The 21,005-nt window shown below is 52.6% G+C and overlaps 7 protein-coding genes across 7 annotated transcripts; 3 read left to right on the forward strand and 4 right to left on the reverse strand.

Annotated features, from left to right (window-relative positions):
• Positions 1-419: 419 nt before the first annotated feature.
• On the forward strand, positions 420-1,640 carry ALT_2178 (unc-50 family protein; the record flags this gene model as incomplete). Its single annotated transcript, XM_089599271.1, has 3 exons — positions 420-529; positions 799-1,240; positions 1,329-1,640. The coding sequence occupies 3 exons, from the start codon at positions 420-422 to the stop codon at positions 1,638-1,640; spliced, it is 864 nt and encodes a 287-aa protein (XP_089456417.1).
• Positions 1,641-2,195: 555 nt separating this feature from the next.
• ALT_2179 (PDGFA associated 1 family protein) lies at positions 2,196-3,135 on the reverse strand (the record flags this gene model as incomplete). The annotated part of the gene is made up of 3 exons (XM_033562951.2): positions 2,196-2,852; positions 2,951-3,018; positions 3,090-3,135. The coding sequence occupies 3 exons, from the start codon at positions 3,133-3,135 to the stop codon at positions 2,196-2,198; spliced, it is 771 nt and encodes a 256-aa protein (XP_033418842.2).
• A 568-nt stretch (positions 3,136-3,703) lies between these two features.
• On the reverse strand, positions 3,704-5,158 carry ALT_2180 (putative MFS monocarboxylate transporter; the record flags this gene model as incomplete). Its single annotated transcript, XM_033562952.2, has 1 exon — positions 3,704-5,158. The coding sequence occupies one exon, from the start codon at positions 5,156-5,158 to the stop codon at positions 3,704-3,706; it is 1,455 nt and encodes a 484-aa protein (XP_033418843.2).
• Positions 5,159-6,408: 1,250 nt separating this feature from the next.
• On the reverse strand, positions 6,409-9,408 carry orlA (putative alpha,alpha-trehalose-phosphate synthase subunit Tps2; the record flags this gene model as incomplete). Its single annotated transcript, XM_089599272.1, has 5 exons — positions 6,409-6,578; positions 6,642-8,368; positions 8,411-8,580; positions 8,617-8,895; positions 8,983-9,408. The coding sequence occupies 5 exons, from the start codon at positions 9,406-9,408 to the stop codon at positions 6,409-6,411; spliced, it is 2,772 nt and encodes a 923-aa protein (XP_089456418.1).
• A 1,801-nt stretch (positions 9,409-11,209) lies between these two features.
• Positions 11,210-12,838, forward strand: ALT_2182 (uncharacterized protein; the record flags this gene model as incomplete). The annotated part of the gene is made up of 1 exon (XM_033562954.2): positions 11,210-12,838. The coding sequence occupies one exon, from the start codon at positions 11,210-11,212 to the stop codon at positions 12,836-12,838; it is 1,629 nt and encodes a 542-aa protein (XP_033418845.2).
• A 490-nt stretch (positions 12,839-13,328) lies between these two features.
• On the reverse strand, positions 13,329-18,908 carry pld3 (phospholipase D; the record flags this gene model as incomplete). Its single annotated transcript, XM_033562955.2, has 3 exons — positions 13,329-13,335; positions 13,393-13,461; positions 13,522-18,908. The coding sequence occupies 3 exons, from the start codon at positions 18,906-18,908 to the stop codon at positions 13,329-13,331; spliced, it is 5,463 nt and encodes a 1,820-aa protein (XP_033418846.1).
• An 878-nt stretch (positions 18,909-19,786) lies between these two features.
• ALT_2184 (uncharacterized protein) lies at positions 19,787-20,995 on the forward strand (the record flags this gene model as incomplete). Its single annotated transcript, XM_089599273.1, has 1 exon — positions 19,787-20,995. The coding sequence occupies one exon, from the start codon at positions 19,787-19,789 to the stop codon at positions 20,993-20,995; it is 1,209 nt and encodes a 402-aa protein (XP_089456419.1).
• Positions 20,996-21,005: the final 10 nt, after the last annotated feature.

Here is a 21,005-nt window from a genome sequence, read left to right on the forward strand (position 1 = left end):
AGATCATGCTATATTCTAGGCTGACGGGCGATCTTGGAAGTGCTATATCGAAACCTCAGAGTCATCCGGAGCCCCGGTTCCCAAAAGTCATCGATTATAAGAGATTTGTTAAGCATCAGCAACGTTTAAACAGCGTGAAGAGAGTGTGGAAATGTGTAGAGTGGACTCCATAGTATAACTTAGGTGTCTAGTCCATTAAATGCTTAGTAACGGCGTCAACAGAACAGATGACATAACGGGCGACAACGGGAGCAACGCCGACACTCATCTCCACCAACACAACATCAGCAACAGTTAGCTAGTTGTACGGCGGGATCAGTACTGAGCTATCCACTCTTCTTCTCAGTGGATTACACACGTTGTTCCCCTTCTCAGAATTTCTGGGAAATTGGGGAATCTTTTTTCAAAGCCTCTACAAGATGAACCCGACCATCTCCGTTCCACGTCAACATGCCAGCCCTGCCAGCTTTGGCGGCACAACCCCAACGAGAAGCGGATCCAGTATACGGATGCCGCGTTTCTTCAAGAGGTAGGTCTTTGGACTCGGCTATCATATGATGTGTCCGACTGGATAATCTAGGATGTTCGCTTGTCTCTCTCAGCGTGAGCATGGCTGACCGTACCTTTTACGAGCAGGCTATTCAAGTTCCCGCAGATGGATTTTGAAATGGCAATCTGGGAGATGACATCACTATTGATAGCTCCTAAGAAGGTGTTCAAATCAATTTATTATCATGTAAGTGTTTCCTCTCCAGGCAGTCCGGTAATTGCTTGCTAAATGTCATGGTCGATTGGTAGAAACGTACGTTGGACGCGCTTCCCCTTGTTCGAATCCTCCGGACCAGACCGTCGGCGAGATCACAAGATCAACACAGCTAACCCTCTTTTACTTATCGGTACAGAAACCAAAAACACCTGGCACCGTCCGGACCCCTCCTTTACGTATTTGCTCTCCTTCTTTCTCCTACTCACTGCGCTCGCATGGGGACTGGCTTATGCGCCGGCCTTTGGCTCGATCGTCCGCCTGTCGCTACTCTTTATTTTTGTCCACTTCATCGGTTCCTCGCTGGTGGTATCAACAATAGCTTACTTTGCGATCCCACGACTGTTTGGCCCTGACGGTGCGGCTGCATCCCTGTCCGGATTCAGAGGGTCTCGCGGACGGAGGCGCGGCGCGGCACAAGGCTTGTTCGTGCAGCCTGGGGAGAAGGATCAACTGGAGTTTGGATACTGCTTCGATGTGAGTTTCCCATCCCGACGCTCTGGATTGGTCTATGCAAAAGGCAACGCTATCCTGGCGGCCTAGAACTGACTTTTGGAGTTTGCAGGTGTCGAATCGGGCCTTCTTCCCTCTATATCTCCACCTCTATGTCGTCCAATTTCTCCTTCTACCCTTACTCACTCGCAGTCCGAGCAACTTCCTCGCTACTTTCCTGGGAAATACGCTCTATCTATCCGCGCTGATATACTACACCTACATTACCTTTCTGGGGTACAATGCCCTCCCGTTCCTACACAACACCGAGCTCCTCCTTCTTCCGATCCTGGTCTTGTCCATCCTGTGGCTCGTGAGTCTGATTGCCGGCTGGGGGGTCGTCATGCATGGGCGCAGCGTGGAGTGGTTGTTTTGGGGTGTCTGATGCCCTTGAGGTGCTCGAATTGACACCATCGTGCTAAAATAGCGTTTCTGCGTTGACCGATACATGCACTGTTCATATATATCCCACTTTTTCCTCCCTCTGCTCCATCGAGCTCAGAAAATAGGGCGTTGGTGTACATGGGTGTCATTTGGTTCGTTCTGGTCTTCGTTTGTCTTTTCGTGATTTGGGTGCATAATCTGCATAACGTGGCATGTTGTAATGGTTTCGGCTGGGGGTGCGTCTTGCGTTGTAAATAGATCATTTACCTGCTTATGGCGAGTTCGTTTGGGGTGATCACCCACTAAGTCCTACATTTGACTCCGTGTTACAATATCCTGGGAAGTGTTTGAATGCAGGGGAGATGCCGAACATGCAGTCATCCCTGTAACGATCATATCTGTTCAAAACGTCTAGAGCGAGTATGTACTCAACATCAATCAGAGAAGATATATTGCCGATATTTGTCCAAACCTGATAGCTGGCCAGATTCATCGCGTCATTTCAGCGTGGGTTCGCAAGTGGGAAACCCCTCCACAGCTCCATTGAAACAGCTCATTAATTCTTCTTCGAGCCTCCCTTCTTCTTCCCCTTGGTCTCCTCGCGGCGCTTCATCTCCTGCTCGCGCGCCGCCGCCTTCTCCCGCAGCAGCGCTTCTTTCTCTTCCTTCTCGGCCTGCTTGCGCAGCCGTTCAGCCTCTCGCTGCTCCCGGATGAGCGCCAGACGGGCCAGGTCCGCCCGCGCCTCCTCCGTCTTGCCCTCGGCGTGCAGTTTCATGTACCGCTCCCGGGCCTGCTGCGCCTCGATGGCCTCGCGTTCCCGCCGGGAGAGTTGCGAGAGATCGCCGCCCGCGACCTTCTCCGGAGCTGCCGCGGGATCCTTGTGAAGCTGTGAACGGGACTTGGCGGTGTGGTTGGGGTTGGCGGGGAGGTCCTCGTCGTCGCCGTCGTCGCTCTCATCTTCCTCCGAGTCTGAGGGAGGCAGGTCGCCCGGTTGCGCGGCGACGTTGTTCCGTCGCGCGATCGCGGCTAGCTTCTTCGCCTTGGCTGCGGCGCGTCGTTCTTCGCGGGTCATTGCTGCTGGTCCTGCTGATGACCCGGCGACGGTGCTAGGCCCGGCTTGTGCGTCGTCCTCGTCCGAGGACTCCTCCTCGGAACCGGAGGCTTCTTCTGACTCATCTTCTTCAACCGATGAGGGAATGTCGTCGCCTGGTTCCTGTACGGCAAAACAGCGACGAGGTGAAAGGTCAGATGTCTCATTTCCTGTAGATAACGATGGGTTCGGTTCCTGTGAGGGAATTTAGAGGCACGTACCCGCCATAGACCAACGGGGTTTCCGTCCTTGTCTACCGGTTGAACATCGCGACTGAAACGTTTGCCCCCTGCGTGTCGCGAATCAATATCTCCCTGTTTGTTCTCCCGGTTCGAAAGTAACGTTTAGATGCGTCCCTACCTCCTCTGCTGGGTTTGGAGAACTTTCCGCGACCGCGGGGTGCCATGTTAAGTAGAGATGCAGAAAGTAGCGTAAATTGCGTAAACTTCGGGGGTACAAGTGCTGTAAAGAGCTGAATGAATTACCACTGCCGATTAGCAAAAACACGCTGCCTTGAAAGCTGCTCTAGACGAGAGATGGTCGTATGGGAGGGGCAAAACGGGAGAGGGACACAAATTGGAGATGAGACGCTCACATCTTCTTGAGAAAGGAATACGGTAGATACCACTCCCTGAATGACTGAAGGAAGAGGCTAGAGTGGTAGCAGACAAATCCCTAGACAGGTAGACTCCACAGACCAAAAAGAATGGCGACGTGCCGGTTGAATGCTTGAGTCACGCAGAGGATTTCCCAGGCGGGGAGAAGCAGAGGAGACACAGGTCCACCGCCAACGAGGGGAGGATTATGATCCATCACAACATTGGATAACTTCATGTTATTTAGCTACAATAACCATCAAAATGGTCAATTAAATAATAATTATTTCACGAGATACGCCCAGCGTGATATGCGTCTGCTTCATCACGATCTTCTTCCTCCCAAGGTCCAGTCTACAGCAACCTCCTTGACTGAGTTTACATCCGATGCCATGTGAACCCCAGTTTGGCTACTCTTGCAGCGACCAAAGTCAGTGTACCAGCGAGAATCGCACTGCCCATGAACATCTGAGCGTAGAGGTAATGTCCCCCGGCCGTCTGAACCAAGGCTCCCGCGATCGGAGACCCGATCAGCGCTGCGACTGCGACCACACTGAGCACCATGCCCATTCTCACTCCGGCTTTCTTCAAGTCGGTGGTCAGGGAGGTCAGGGTGGCTGGGAATAGCGACTGGATGCCCGCGGCCGCCAGACCATAGAAGGCGCTCCATGCGTATAACCCGTGAATCTCGTCGACCCCGGCCCAGCAGAAGGATACCAGGCCGGTGACCAGGCTGAAGGGGATCAGCATGTTCAACGGACCGGTGTACCAGTCAGCCATGGTATTGGGGATCACCCGACCCAGGATGCCGATGCCGTTCATGACCAGCAGGATATACACCGAGGTGGTCTCGGAGACCCCGATGATGTTGCGGCCAAAGCTGCCGATGTAGAAGAAGCCGACGTAGAGCCCCCAGAAGTTGAGGAACATCCCGATGGCAAAAAACAGGTATGGCAGCTCCTTGAAGGCGGCCCATTCCACCAGCGGGCCGCTCTTCCGGGGCGGCAATCGTTGTTTTAGGAAAACCACCGGAGGGACGAGCGTGGCCAGAGTGATGAAGCCCAGAACGCGCATCGTCCAGGCGTATCCGACCTGTGGCAGCAGGCGCACGACGACCGCTGGAAAAACCAACCCTCCCGTCGCCGATCCACAGGCCACGATTCCGATGGCAAGGGCCCGTTTCGTGGTAAAATACGTGGCCATCAAGGCTACGGTCGGGCAGAACATGAGGCCGCAACCGATGCCCTGACCGACTCCCTGAGCGAGGAACAGCTGCCAGTACTCGGTGCACAGGGAGGTCATGAAGATGCAAAAGACTTCCAGCAGCGCTCCCGTGGCCAAAGTGACTTTGAAGAAGCCGGCATCCGTCGCACGGCCTGACAGTGTTCCAATGAAGAAGAGTAGGAAAATCTGGATGCTGCCGACCCAGGAGATGTCGGATGGAGGCCGGCCCAAGTGCTCCGTATAGTATGTCTGGAAGACACCAAACCCGTTGATATACCCCCAAGTGTTGAAGATGACGAAGTGAGCCAGGAGGACCTGGGTCCAAGCAAAGAGACCTCCATCAGGAGGAGGGCCGATATCCTTTCCGGATTCTCTGGTCCGCACAAGTGACAAGGTCCGGGCAGCCAATGTCCCGATATGACTGGTATTGGTGACGGTTCTAGAGAGCGACTTCGACCGAGGATCAGCCCTGTTGTTCACACCGGACTCCTCATCTTGGGGAAAGCCTGCCAGCGGAACAAAGCGATCACTTGTGGTATCATCGAGTTGCTCATTTGGAGGGTCTTTCTCATTGACCGGGACAGCGCCAGGAGTGTGATCTTGTGCCATCACCTATGTATGTATTGTCAGCAGATATTCGAATGAAGAAGAGACAGAGTCACGCTCAGAGACAAGTATACCTACCATATTTCAATGACTCAAAACACCTCACCCACAACAGAAGCCGAATCCGACTAGAGAAACCCACTGCAGAAACAACACAGCTGGAGACTAGTTTTCTTTTTTGTCTGTTCTCTGATTGATCGATAAGCACAGCGACGGTCTGTCAAAGTTCTCGAGCTAGTATTTAGTCGACAACTCTCCATGACTGGATTTTTCTTTCAGATCTTTCAGCGGTTCGCACAGAAGACCGAAGTCGAGTCATCGTATATACCTAGTGCCGGCAACCACATCCGGGAGATGAGGGGCTGTCCCCGACGATCTTTCGTGAATTGCGGAGGGGCAAGTCTGAGATAATGAGATTGATTTTGTACTCGGTCGAATGACGATGGATTGCAATTAGCTCTTTTATTCCTCGTGAACCGGGTACGATGCTGTTGATGTTCGCCGTGACATTGATGGTTCGGAAATGTCCGCATTTTTATATAACGGGTACGAAAGAATAGACACGGGTGGGGGTGAACTCCATGTATGCTATGAACTCGATGTCCATTACTCGCTTCATAAATCTTCTAATGAAATAGTGAAACTGTTTCCGTCTTCTCATCATCGACCATCCTCTAGAACAGATCTCTTACCATCTCCTGCGCTGCGGAACCGTGCATCCGATCTGACTTGGGCGTATAATACTCCGATCTAATTAGCACTCAATTGACATCTTGTCCACAGAGATAGAAGGTTCTGGGTCTAGTATTCAAGGGAGAAAGTTCGATTTCATCATATCTCTATCCTCTAACAGCCTATATTCAAAGGCGTACCTGTCTCTCCGCCCTCTATCTATAGTAAAGTCAATGAAAACCAATGCAGAAAGTCACAAGCAGTCGGAGGAAGAGCAAGGAGGAACCATAATGGAAAAGCATTGGGAGAGAAAGATGATGAGGAAGAAGATGAAGCGGTTTCAAATTGCGGAAGATGCAGGCAGATGTCAGGAACATCTCCACACACTCCCTCAAAACACCTTCTGTTGCATGTTCGGACGGCCGATAACTCTTCGACCCTCGACTTGTTCTACGTTCTCCCCGGAGATCAAGAAGACGAGATTATATATCGCTAGTGCAAAGTAATCATATTTCGTTAGAACGTGATTTTGCAGCCAAACGGCCAAAGCATGGCACGACCAGCCCTGCCTCACATCGTCCCTAGTATTCTTGCGCAGAAGAACTATTGTTCAGCATCGAAATCGTTCCAATCACGTCAGCTGGCTCAAGGAGGTGCCAGCTGGCTTCCGTCTGCTTCGAACTGGCCCCAACGGTGACCGAGAACACATGCCCAGCGGGGAGGCCGGACTTCTTGAGCGCACGGAACATGTCTACAACAACAGTTAATACAAGTGACAGATCGAGCACAGCCAACGGGAATCGATAATACTTACCCTCATCGGTGAAATCGTCTCCCAAGCAGAGGACGAATTCTGGAGCTTGCCCGGGTTCTGTTCCGTATTCCTGGACTAACCGCGCCGCAATGAAGCCCTTGTTGACAAAAGTCGGCCGCACCTCCAGATTGGCCTTACCGGCCATCACCTCGACTTCCCACCGCTTGGCTACCGTCTCCTCCAGCATCTTACGGCACTCCCGGGCCTGGAATGCACCGTACTCGGGGTCCGCTCGGCGGTAGTGCCAGGTCAGGGCAACCCGTTTGCGCTCGATGAAGGAGCCTTGCGTACGCTCGGTGAAGTGCTGGAACACCTCCATCACTTCCTTCTGCCATCCCATATCACTCGACTCGGCAAGGTTTTCCCAGTCATCCGACCGCGGCTGCCGGATGAAGCAGCCATGCTCGGCGCTCAGGCCCAACTCCGGGATGTGGCCCATCCATTCATCCAGGAACGCCTGGTCGCGACCGCTGATGATCCAAACCGCATTGCGAGGGTCCGCGGCCAGAGTCTTCAGCGTCCGCAGCACCCGATCCGATGGGATGGCAGCCTGCGGGTCTTTGACAATGGGGGTGAGAGTACCGTCGTAATCGAACATGAACAACCTCTTGCGCGCTTTGCGATACTGCTTCAACAGCTTCGCGCGGTCCAGCGCCGGCGTTGCCACGGATTGGTCAAAAGAGGAAAGATTGGTCAGCAGGCGGGTGACAAACTGGTTTGACCAGGTCGAGATGGTATTCGTGGTGACGTGCTTGTAGAGTTTGACGTGCTGCGCCTTCTTCTCCTCCGGGGACATGGTCAGGGCTCGGTTGATGGCTTCAGCGACGCCGGTCGTATCCCATGGGTTGATGTGAATGGCGCTGGATAGCGTGCCCGCTGTCCCAGAGAACTCGGAGAGAATGAGAGGACCATGAGTATTGTGCTGGCAGAGGATGTATTCCAGACTCGTCGTGTTCATGCCGTCCCGCACGGTGGTGATCAGACCCACATCGGCGACCCGCAAGAGCGCGAAGTACTCGTGCTGGGAGAGATACTGGGGGTAATACTTGACGGGCGAGAAGCTGATCGAGCCGAAGCGGCCGTTGATGGTAGACACCAGGTTTGAGATCTGGCTGGCGATCTTGTTCTCGGGGTCCTCCTTCTCCTCCTCCACGCTGGTTGGGCTGGTCACTTGGATGAGGACGACCTTCTCACGCCACTCCGGATACCTCTCCAGGAACTGTTCAAATGCCTGCAGCTTCTGGGCCACACCGCGAACGCTGTCCAGTCGATCACGGCCGACAATGATCTTCTTGCCGGCGTACAGTTTCCGAAGTCCCACCACAGCCTCTTCGATCTCGGGGTAACCATAGGCCGCCTTCTGGATGGCCTTGACATCAATTCCGATTGGGAAGACGTCCACCGCAACATGAGCGCCGTAAGCATCCACGCCGGCGTTATTCGAGTCGAACCCCAGGACACGCGTACAACAGGACGAGAAGTGACGCGAGTAGGAGAATGTCTGGAAGCCGATCATGTTGGCACCCAGGACACCAGTCAGGACTTCTTTGCGCTTGGCCAGGCAACGCATGAACTCGCTGCTGGGAAACGGGGCGTGCAGGAAGAATCCGATGTAGATGTTCGGTATCCGTTGCCGCAGCAGACTGGGCAGTAGGAAGAGATGATAATCGTGGATCCAGACGATGTCACCTTCCTGATACTCCTGTATGATACGGTCCGCAAAGAGTCTGTTCATGCGGACGTAATCTCCCCACCACTTCCGTTCTGACCTGCCATCCGTGGGACCGTGTTGCTTGTAATGAAGCAGGGGGTACAGCTCCTTCTCCGCATATCGCCTCCATCTGCCTTGATCTTCCAGGAAGACCGAAGACTCCTCGGGCTCTTCGGACTCGTCCGACAACCATACGGGAGCGATCTTGCCGTAACGGCCCGAGCTCAGCTGAGCGTCAAGACGCGCTCGGTCTTCTTGACTGACTCTGAAGCCTTCGAGAAGCGGGTGGCTGGGTGGTCGCTGCTGCGAGTCTACGGGCACGGGGGCCGCTGCTCTGTTCAGTGGAACGGCAACGCCATTGAGCGCGGGCGGTAGCCTTGCGCCAGAGTTGACTGGAATGTGTTGCAGAGGAACGGTGGCGTCTTGAATTGGTTCCACCTCGCCGGTCCAGCCAACGAGCGTATGGGACCATTTCGTCTCTCCGGAGCCGAGATAAGCAAAGGAATCAAAAAGGGCAGAAGTTCCGGGACGGGGTTTGAGATCCTGTTCAAATGGGGTTCATCTGAGCGTTAGTCCAGTGCCTCCCAAGTTGAGGAAAAGGGAAATGAAAAGATCATGGGGGCAGCATACCCAATCGGAACCAGGACGGTAGCCGACCTTGTACGGAATACAGAAGGCGGCGCTGATAATCCGCCCCGTGAGGTTCAAACCGGGATATTGTTCGCGGGGGTCAAAGTCCGGAATCATTGGGGAGCGGCCGAGACTCAGACGGCGGAGGAGCTCAACAGGCGACTTTGCATTCTTGGCTGCATCAGCTGGTGAGCCGGGAGAAGCGGTATCGGAGACGGTCGACGACTGTTTGGTGCCAGGAACCTGAGAGAAGTACGAGGGGGCGTCATTAACCAGGGGATGTTTCTTGTCGGTCTCCAGACTAGGAGTGGCATTTGAGGCATTGGTATAAGCCTCTTCACCCAAAGACTTCATGCCGGGACCGACCATGACGGGGTTTGGCTGGCCGTCAGGCACTTTGGCGGGGGAGTCCTGGTTGGCGGCCATGACGAAAACGGCCCAAGATGGCGGAGGGGCAGATTCCAATTGCTCAAGGCTCGCGGGGAATCGATGATTGCAGAACTATTTCCGAGGAGAGTCAGATCGAGTGAATATGATTAGTGGAAAAGCAAGACGACAACTGAGAAGATAAAATGGGAATACGAACCTCGGAAGGTAGAGAAATGGGGAAGTAGAAGGACGAGGGTCGACAGGATACTTAGATAACGATTCCTCCGTAGTTGTAGTAAGGTGGGGTGGGCGGAAAGTGAGGCCGGTGAGGAAGCGGGAGACGGATGACAAGGTCGATATGATTATGATCGATACTATGAGCTGAAAAAGAAAGCCATGAGCGATAGGAAGAGTAGTTAAGAGTAGTTGAATGGATTGAAAGTGGGAGGAATCAATCAGAAGAATTCGAGGGAAAACGAGGAAGAGTGAGTTGGTGGAGGGAATCTGGTAGACTGACGATAATGAAGATTTGGTTGGCAAAACCCGGTTTTGATCAAGTGGAGGAGAAAGGATGAGCAACAGGAAAGCGGATTATCTAGAAAGAATATATTATTCTATTATTATATTTATTATTTATACTATGAGTAAAATTGGAGGCCATGGACTATCTAGAATAAGGGTTTGGGTTGCTCCATACCAAGTATCTAGACCCCCGACTATTTTTATGGCTACAAAACTAGTACTACGAAACCACTACGACTAGATACTCGGTGTCTATAGACTAGGTTAACTTTTGGGTATGAACGAGGGGCACCAGGATGGGCGGTGAACATATATTATAATCAATCAGTCAATCAATCAAGACTAGTTGGTGCTGAGGGAATATTTATTATGGATAATCAGCAGGAAGGATTGGGATATTATTTTAGTATCATTGCTCACGATCATCTCCATAAGAAAGGGGTTATCGATACAAGGACTCGGTAGAGGAGTCCAAAAGGAGAAAAAGGGAGAAGCTGACAGAAAAGGGGAGAGCAGGAGAGAATCAGTCAACGGATCTAAGTAGTCCAGGCCGATAAGAATGAGTCCCTAGTAGACTAGTGGTAAGAACAAGAGAGAAGAAGATACTGAATTACTTGCTAATAATAATCACATAGCATGTTCCTTGACTTCAGTAGCTGCAAGGCAAGACTGCAAGTATGCATGTATGTATGATGAATATTGAAGATGAATAATAATATGACGATGAGGACCCGAAGAAACAGGCACATGGCTGGAAGTTCTCCCCGCTATTGTACCCATCCGGTACGTCATGTTCCAGCCATGTCTAGTCGTCTACTCCGGTACCTTAGGCATGCATTGATTTCATGATGCTTCCCTGCAGGTTGTTGTATGCAGTGATCGTCCCGATCAATTATCTTCCGAATTCTGGACTTGTAGATTCTAAGCTGCCCTGTCACGTTGATCATGATCTTCATTCTTCTCTTCGTTTGATTCGATCATATCATTCCACGTGGAGTACTCCAAGGACAAAGTAGACAGACCCCTAAGAGACTTAGTGAAGTCGTCCCGAGGAGCTCTAGGTACAGACAGTGAAAGAAAGGGCTATGAGGTCCAAGCATGATTGGTCCTTTTGGTCCAATGGGAAATGAGAAAATACATGTCATAGGTTCTAGGGCTGCTCCTCACGTGATTAATATCACATGATCTTATCAAGTCAAGTCAGGTGATTTTATCGTTTCTCCGAGAGATCTGAAGAATTATACCATTTCATCCTATCTCGTCTTCTCCAATTAGCACAGGGCGTCTACATCTCACACCTTACCGTCAAAAAAATTTACAGACTGCCTCTGAGTACATGCTCAAAGCCGCGATTGCTGCCCCGCGATGTTTTGTATATCCCACTGATCGCGCAGCAATGCGCTTGGGTTCCGCTCTTCGTCTCTCCTCTCCTCCAATTCTCTTCTCAGCAGCACCTTTCCGTCGACAGGTACATGCTTCCGGCGTCAGATCAATTGATCCTGCCATCTTTAGAAATAGCCTTGAAAAGACTCTCGAGGCTCACCGGTCCTCCAATCGAGCCAGTCTGGTCCGCAAGGTGATCAACGACACCTGTCCGGCTGGAACATCCCCTCCGATTATACCGCTTGAGAATCATGCTGGTTATGATCAGTCATCTGAAAAGGTCTCCTCTGTGTCAAGTGCAGAGTCACAGTCCCTGCGGTCTCTTGCGCCTGCGAGGCGAGCGCAGAGGAGGGCCCGTTCGTCGAGCCAAGTAGCCGCCCCGCAGCCCCAGACTGCAAAATACCCACAGCTGCAGTGGCATGCAGATGAAACCAAGGGCCGGCCGGAACAAAGTCCTTGGCTGAAGTACTTGACTACCGATTGCAAGGCACCCGATGCCGTTTCGCGTCTCGACGCGGAGATCCGCGCTCTCGAGGTCTACATGACACCGACCCCGTCGGAGCAGAGTGAGATACATCGGCTGGTTGCAGATGTGGGTAGGTTGCTGGCGGGAATTATCCCCAGCCCGCCCCAGGTGACCGGCTCATGGCGGACGCGATTCGCTCTGAGCCACTCGGGTCTCGATTTCGTCTTACCCGTCCCGGATTCAGACCGATCCACCCGTGACGTTCGCAAGCCGAGTGCCACACGGCCCAAGGTGCTCCAGACTTACAAAAAGCTCCTACATGAAGTTGGACATGCGCTTCAGCAGTCCCCCTCGTTCGCGGGGCGAGTCCGTGTCATAGGCAACCGTTTCCCGGTCCTCTCAGCCATCCATCGCCCCACGGGCCGTCTGCTGCAGTTCCACTGCGGCGAAGGGCTACCGGCCTCTGTCGAATACATCATGGACTACCAGGCCGAGTATCCCTCGACCCGACCGCTCTACGTGACCGCTCGCCTGATCCTCGAGGCGCGGGGCAGGTATGGCCGCCCTCAGTTGTCCATTGAATCCGACGCCCTCGTAATGCTTCTCGTGGCCTTCCTTAAAATGAACCACGGGCGTTTCCAGCGGCCCGACTGCCTCGGCGAGCAGCTGATCGCGTTTCTGCGCGCCTACGGCAGCGATGTTGACCTGACCACCACCGGTGTCTCCGTCGATCCCCCCAGTTGGTTCAATGCCAGTACAGTCAAACGCGCCAGCGCCCTGTACGCGCCCGACGATCTACCCGCGCATCTGCGCGGCCAGCGGTCTCTCATCAGTCTCAAGAGAACGGCGGCCGCCAGACGCAATCTGCCTGCCGCCAGCCGGCTGTGCGTGCAGGACCCCACCAATTACATGAACGATCTGGGCCGCAGCTGCGTGCGTACGTCGGAACTCCAGCACGCGTTCTCGCTTGCTCATGACCGTCTCGGCGCAAGTCTCAAGCACTGGGATGATAGTGAACAGGCCGCGAACGTTAGTATCCTGACTCGGGCCCTGCAAGCAAACTTTCATGATTTTGAAAACCTCCGCGCCAAATCGCTTAAGCTCAATGCGACCTAGCAATGAATTGTGTCGGAGCCTTGGAGCCTTGGAGCATTGGAAATTATCTCATCTCTTGCTTCCATATTAATACATTATATATGAGATAATGCCGGCGAGTCCGGCGACATGTTTGTCACCTGGGCTAATCCCTGTCACTGGCCACTCTGTAGATCCCAGTTGACTCAATAGAGGTTCGCAATAATCAAATATCAGAAAATGCACAAGTAAAACAGATGAAATTGCTTGTAAGACAACGCCCGCTTTCTAGTCAAGCAGCTCTGGAGAGCCATAAATGTGTCCAAACCGCTCTATTCGAACGGGAATGCGAAAATAACTATGATAGACAAAGAAGAGGCAAGCCCGTCCAGGGCAAAAGTAGTCTCTGACATAAATTCAACAATCAACATCACGCCGGTGTAGGAGAACTCCAGGTCAAGCAATGCCAACAATCGACATGTGTGGCACCGTAGGGAAAGCACTGCCGAAGCATACGAGGATATACGATGGATCAATTGCTGTACCTCTGTCAGCAGCCATTTCGGTTTCTGACGGGATGCTGATGAGTGACTTACTAAATTTCCAAGGGGGAAATCTGGTCAAGCGTGTATAGCCAGTTTCCGCCCTGCTCTTCTTTCTCGAGCCTATACAGTCCATTAGTATACGGCTACAAAACGACGAGGATAGGCCAGAATGCCACGAACCAGTCATAAGGCCACATTATAAGATGCCCCTGGACCTTATTCAATAACTCTTCTGCTTGTTGTTTGTCCATAACGTCATCGGTCGCGTGGAATTCACGCTTCGAAAGTGTTGTTGCTCGTCTCCGACGGCGGCGGGTCTGGTTTGTCGCGTTGCGATTCAGAGCCTCAGAATAATCAACAGCTTGCGGCTCCTGCTGCTCGACGGCTTCCTTGCTAGGGCCACTCTCTTCGCTGCGCCCACTCTGTGTAGGTCCCGCCCCTGTAGCTTCGGCTACCTCCAAGGCAGTCTTCTCGTCGATTGACGATAACGTTTCTTGCTTCGCAAGGTCGGACTGCATTCGATCAGCTGCATCGCGCCCACCTTCGCGAGCCTCTCTCTTCTCATCCGACCTCTGTTGACCCTTGTGTTCTGTCGCGTGACCTTCGCCGCTCGATCCCGAGTGAGCAACAAGGGACCGTATACCTGCGCCAGCCGCGCTTGTATTTGTCCCGGGAGGTCCCGTTGGTTTTTGGTGGCTTGGCTGAGAAACCTTGACGCTGTGCTGACTCTGCATTTCTGAAAAGCGCTCTCCGTATGTGGCGTACTCCTTGTATTCTTTCCATGACTTGACCTCGCTGTCAGGCATACAACGAAAGACGGCCCGATAGATTTTTGTGTTCTTCTCGGCCACGGCTTGCCAAGTGTCCAGGTAGAAGATGTCGATCACAGGGTCTCTCATGCAGTCCTTGTCAATGAAGATATGCTTGAGGTCTGGGATCAGTGGGTGTGGATACTTCGCCGCATCGGTTATATCTGATGACGGCGACAGGACGCCATTGTCGTTCTCAGTATTGGTCCCTGGCAGAGCCGGATGACGGGCAGCTGCTAATCCATCAACCAGTGGAGTTGGATCGGCATCATGAGCCGTAGTCGAGGGTGGTTCGCGGCTTGTTTCTCTAGCAATGAATCTGCCTGGCTGAGTCTTCCGCTGCGAAGCCGGCTTGGGTTGTCGGATGGTGCCTTTGCCCTCACTAGCAATAGGCGAGACCAGAACCTCACCGGTGTCTTCGAGCATTTGCGAATCGCGACCGTCGGCCAGCCCGGCTTCTAGAGCGATATCTAGATGATCTACCCCATGCCCATCGACGTCCTTCTTATGTTCCGCGTTGGAGGTCACCCGTGGATCCGCAGTGAGCTTTCTGTTCGACTTGAGGTTGGGATTGTTTTCTTGTTCCCAGTCTACATCGTGATTGAAACTGTGCAAGTCTTCCGATCTGGAGAGAAACTCGTCTTGTATCCGATGCCGACGCTCGATCATATCCCTCTCATCCTGTCTCTCCATCATCAGGGACTCGGAGTCGGCCTTGTCATCGTTCTCTGGTGATCTGGTGCCTTCTTCGGCCATCTGAATTTTTCGCAGTTCTTCTTCCGTTGCTATCGAGTGCTCCATCAGCTCGTCAACGTCGATGCCAAGATGCTCTCTCATCAACCGCATGCGCAGGGTATGCGGGAACCGTCCGACAAGATACGGGCGGCCATTCATGGAGGACCATATCATATCCGTATCACGCACAACAGCTGCTACCTCGGAGTCTCGCGAGCCCAGCATCGATCGCTCATTGATATTGGCAGATCCAATGATGGCGGCCCGATCATCAACAACCATGCACTTGGCATGGATGTAGAGCTGCTCAGTGACGAGTTGCTTTTGCGGTCCAATCTTGCCCCAGGCCCGAAGACTGAAGAATTGAATGTAATCTTCGGGATCGATGCCCAGCGCACGCAGTCTGCCAAAAATTGAAGTCTCACCGCGGCAAATGCTGCGATACTGACACTGCATGATGAGACGAACGCTGGTTCCTCCCTCACTGTCCACAGTATTCTGAAAGCCTGGCATCAGTGGGATAACTATGACGGCACGCCACGCCTCCTGATTCTTGTGGGCTCGAATGATGCGCTCCACCAACGCATCTCCGATTAAATTCTCAATCTTTCTGCCGTCTATCTCGCAGGTGCTGATGAAGAATTGATTCTCGATGTAGACAAAATGGTCCGATTCCTCTATCAGTTTGACGTACGCATTCATGATGCTGTGCTCGGTAACGTCCGGCGTGCCCGTCGACCACATACTGCTTGAGCGCAAGATTTGCACCTCGCAAGTCCCATCAAGACCGAGAGCTTCCAAGTCGGCAGGGTCAAAGTCAGGCGGAGGCAGAAGAAAAGGTGTAGGTCTGGTAGGTTTCCGCTGCCGCAAGATGTAGTTCCAGCGCTGCACAAAATGCCGTGTGAGATCCCGGGCGGGCTGACCGACGACGTGCATCGAAATGTCATGCCACGGCATCCTGGGTATGACATTACGGTCATACATCTCCTCGTAGGGCTTGTCCAGATCGTAAAAGTCCTGGATCCGCGGGTTCGAGTAATCCTTACCGGGCCAGAGTTGGCAGTGGTCTGCGTCCTTGGGTCCATCGGGCGTCTCAAAGCCTGTAGGCTTGTCATCAGTGAGGAGATGTTGTGGAGTGTCCCATCTTCCGAAACAGAGGTCAATCCCGCCAACGAAAGCCACGGTGTGGTCGATCAGGCATAGTTTCTCATGGTGCGCCCAGAAAAATGTGTTCTGTCTAAACTGATTCGGAGAGCGCTGTACGAAGATGTTGGGATGAAGGTCGAGAAGTGAGAATTTGGAGTATTCCGAGTCAATAGGGATAGCAGAGTTGATGTTCCGATACATGATCACAAATATCTTGACCCCTTCACGGGCCTTGCGTTGAAGAAGTCGATCCAGCCGCCATTTCTGACTGATGGCTGCTGGCCGTCGCAGGTAGAGTTCAGGACTGAGCCACCAGTCATGGATATAGATGACGTCTTTGGCCTGATTGATCGCTCGCGACACCACCCACATGTGGTCGCGCGCATCGACTAGCCACTGTGCAAAACAGTTCTGGCGCACCGGGGCAAAGCTGTGAAACCTGTTCGGCTTCGCCCACGGGGTACTATTGACCATGAACCTTATAGAGTCCTCGAATTGATGGAGCTGGCGCTCATTCCTGGCCAGCAGTCTGAGCTTCCGCTCCGAGTTTTCCAGCCTCAGTGTGTGATGCTGTGGGTGTCTGGCTGACTCTTTAGCGGACTTGGCAAGCTCCTTCGCTTTCTGATTCCGTAAACTGATCTTTTGAGTTTGTATTTTGAAAAACGGGTCGACCAAGAACACATCGTAGATATTCATCTCCTCGGGCGAGTCAACGCAAACAAGGTAGCTGTGTCGGACAAGAAACCATTTTGGTGAATGCCGCTTCTTCACCATGGCTGGAGTCAGCGCCCTTCGAAAATCGAGGCCTTTGGAAGACTGAATAATCAGGTATCCCTCTTTACCATGATAGCTGCCTTCGGATGCAAGGCGGACACCCAAGGCGGACAGTTCCAGGAATTTACACAAACGGTTGCTATCGGCCTTGAAAATCAAGAACCGAATCATCTTCTGTAGATAGGCTTCAAGTTTCTTCCGCTGTCTCTCGGGATATGGTTCCCTCTTCGTCGACTGGCCAGGTTCCGCCGTACCTGAAGGCCCAGCATTGGCCTCGCCCTCGGTATTGGTAATGCTTGACTGTCTCCGGGATATACCTCCTGACAGTCGGCGTTGCCCTTGTTGCTGTCTTCTCCTACCAGACCTCTCATTGCCGCTGGTCGCTTCGGCGGCAGTCTCATAGCCGCCTTCGTCTTCTTCATCTTCTATCTCACTTTCGAGACCCCGGACTCCTCGAAGATATGGAAAGGCGCTTCGAGGGAAACGGGGAAGATTCTGGCCGCCCTCGGTATTTCGCAGCTGAATGTACTTTTGTGTTCCGAAGTGAAGCTTATATTTCAGATGCAGATTCGCAAAATCTCGGAGGGTACGGTTGATGATCCATTTCATCCGCGTCATTCCGCTGCCGTATTCCAGCTCGATCCTGAATACAAGGTGACGGTCACCGGAATGAGGCTCGAACTTGCTGTCAGTGACCCGAACTTTCAACTGCTCTAGAAGGATTGGGATCCGTTTGCTGCCGTGTTCATCCCGTTGAAACATGCTAGCCAAGATCAAGGCGGCTGGCACCCCTGAAGTCAGCTCGGCTAGTAGCTCGGCGGACTTTGCATGGTCTACTGTGCTCTCAGGCTTGCGACGCATAAATTTGAACCCAGCTTTTATCTGCCGCCACTTCTGAGCGCTCAGGCTCGAGCCGCGTTCGGCTCTATGGCGTCTCCAATGTGGAGCGTTTCCTTCTGTGGGCTCAGAGGGTCCAACCAGCCCAGTAAAACGCTTGAAATTGCTCGGTCGCCTCTCCTCGTGATTACCGTGGGTATCCGCTTGTCGACTGCCATACGTAAGCGCACGAGCGTTGGCTATTCTCCGTCTCCAAGCATCTCTGTTCAGGCGATCTCGACCCTCGTCCTCCGATACACCCTCCCGCTGCTGGGCGAAGTCCCCGGTGCTCACTCTGCGCGCAAAGAGGTTGGCGCGGTAGTTCTCAAATGGACCAAACGAAGCTGGGAGGTGGAATGACGGTCTCCTGGTCGTTTTCGGTGTGTTTGGTTCGGTCTGAGGTGCTGACTGAGGCTCTTGCTGCCGTCGTGAAATCTTCTTCTTCTTCCTGCGCTGACGGACCTCTTGCTCCCCTGCGCTTTCCTCGGCATCAGCATCGATATCACTCCCTTCCTCTTCCAAAGTATCGGGGAAACGAAATGCCCCTCGCTCAGAACCCGGTGTTGCCAGATCGGTGTTGGTCTGTCTCATATCACCAATGGTTGCCCCACTAGCCGAACGAGAATGAGAGGTAAATGAGGGCGAAGCGAAAGACTTGAGCTTGGTAAAGATCGATTGTTTCCCCTTCAGTCCGGAGTCTGGCTCATCATCCAGGACAGACGGGGGTCTTGACCCAGATACTTCCGGCGCGGGGTCGATGTCAGAGGTCTCGTGGTTGAACTGGACGCTGGGACGACGCGGCGAAACCGCCGCTCCGGGAGTCGAGGCCTGATGCTGTCTATGGTCCGGCGACTGTCGAGGACTGTCGAGCGATTCATTGTGCCGCCGAAGACTTGGCAGAAAAGGTTGGTCCCCCTGGCCATTATTCCACGCCTCCTCCAAACCATCGGCCTTGTCTAATCGAAGTTTTCCACCTCCTTCGTTGGCCTGATTTACATTCTCCTTTATAGGTTGCGTATCATCTGAAACAGCTCGCTCATCCGTAGGATCAGCTTTGCCGTCCCTAAAATCAGAGGCCGAGTGTCTGTTTTCCGCCTGGGAGAGAAAGGGTGAACCGAGCTTGACACCGCTAGCCACTGGGAGAGGATCTGGTCCTTTGGGATCAAGACGATTTGAAATGTTTTCCGAGTCCCTCAACGCTGAGGTAGCAATCGCCGAGTCGGTCATTATACCTACAAGGTACGACTGGTATCAGCGTGGATACAAATTCACTTGTAAACACAAGATCGAACTTACGTGCGGATCAATAGATCCTAGCAAAACCGACCAAAATAGTTCACCACAGAGTCATTCTGTTAAGTTTTGGAGAGTGTTTGGGGCTAGAAGAACGAGGGAATGAGTTTATTTCAGCAAATTCAACCTGAAACTGTCAACGTACTTAAAGGGGAGTGTTGCAACTTGCATTAGCGTTTCGAGTAGCTATTCCAACAACCGCTGGTGGAGCCGCCCCCCATAGAACATCGGCGGAAGGCCCGCTTTGGCGTGATTGTTCAATGAGGACTCGGGATTTAGCGTAGATAGGGGGAAGGGCAGCAGCTGGAAGTTTGGTTGCAAGGGGGCAGTCGATCCTTGGATAGATAATGTAAGGTATGGTGTCTGGAAAAGGAAATACTTATGATTCTGAAAATACTCGCAGATTTAGCAGTTACTTTCTTGAAATAGTGCCTTGATGATCACCTATTAATCTACTCCGTACGGCACGGAGAAAGGAAAATGGTAGGTACCTGAGGCGCATGTTTCGTTTCAAGCCTGAGGCATCAACAAACTAGCATTTGTGGCTGTGCAATGAATGGTAAAGTTACGCTTGTCTTGTAAACAAGATACAGTACCTGCCTAGGTACCTTAGTGCTCTATGGACACGATTACCTAAGGTATTTACTCTGTATATCCTCGGCTTTGTAGGCGGAGTCAAAGGTGGTGGGATGTATAAGTGTCTCTGATCCGATGTAGATTTGACAGCACGCAGATAATTGTCTTTTTTGTACATATTCCTAAGTCTCGTCAGTGCGCTTACCAACCGATATTTCACATACATAGCAAGCAAAATGACGGATCCCTTGAAGACCTTCGATACCGCATCTCCCTCGAAAACCTCCAAACTACCTTCCGTTTCCCAGAAGAAATACCCAATTGCTGGAATTCTCACCACAGTCTTCGGCCTCGATGAAATCCCCTCTCAGGCTTCCGAGATTGCTTGTCTTTGGCTCTTGCACCCAAGGTTGGCGACGCAGGAGCGAATGACGGGTTTCGCAACGTCCGTCATTGCGGGCTGGAATAACAGGATTAAAGACAGTCGTGCCAGTCCGATCAAGGGTCTGATTGCTGTCTCATTCGATCAAAGAAACCATGGCACAAGATTGATCGATCCTCTCGCCAATGAGGCATGGAGAGAAGGGAACCCTCGACATGCGCAGGATATGTTTTCCATTTTCCGTGAGTACCGGACCAGCAAATTCGAGATGTTCCTACCTCCGGGACTATTTGTAGTACTGGCGATTTATGTCCTGAGAACTAATGCGTCTCGTACAATAGAGGGAACCGCGCGCGACGTGTCGGTACTGATGGACTATCTTCCGGCCTATGTGTTTCCCCAAGGCGAACGCAGGATCTCCAAACATATGGTGCTGGGAGTATCCCTGGGGGGCCATGCAGCGTGGAGCTGTCTCCTCCATGAACCCCGTGTGAGCGCCGGCGTGGTCATCATCGGCTGTCCCGACTATGTAAATCTTATGGTAGATCGTGCGCGATTGTCGAAGCTGCCATCCTGGACAAACAGCGACCCCCCGGGGTCTCGGATCCTAGGCTCTGAAGCATTTCCCTCCTCTCTACTGCAGACTATCTCTAGACTTGACCCAGCGAGCATTTTTCTGAGTTATGTCAATCCTAATTCGGACGCTGGGCCCCTTCGAAACAATCCCCTGCCTGAGCCGACTGAAAATGAAAAACAAGCTCTGCGGCCGGTGCTTACGCGCTGTCTAGCTGGCAAGAAGATTCTCAACTTATCCGGGGGCGTTGATAAACTGGTTCCCTATCACCGTGGGGAAGTTTTCTTGACTTGGTTGAAGAAGGCTATTGCTCCAGATGGTTGGTTTGCAGATGGTGCTGTTACATTCGAAGACATTATTGATGAGAAAGCTGGCCATGAGGTCACTCCGAAAATGGTGGACGAAGCAGTTCGGTTCATAACTGAGACGCTTGCCTCAAGTGATGACGCCAGTAATAGTTGTGGGTATGTTCGCGAATCCAAAATATAGACCGTTAGAG

The sequence above is a fragment of the Aspergillus lentulus genome (assembly GCF_001445615.1).
Source record: "Aspergillus lentulus DNA, contig: Alt04, strain: IFM 54703, whole genome shotgun sequence".
Taxonomy (NCBI): Eukaryota; Fungi; Ascomycota; class Eurotiomycetes; order Eurotiales; family Aspergillaceae; genus Aspergillus; species Aspergillus lentulus.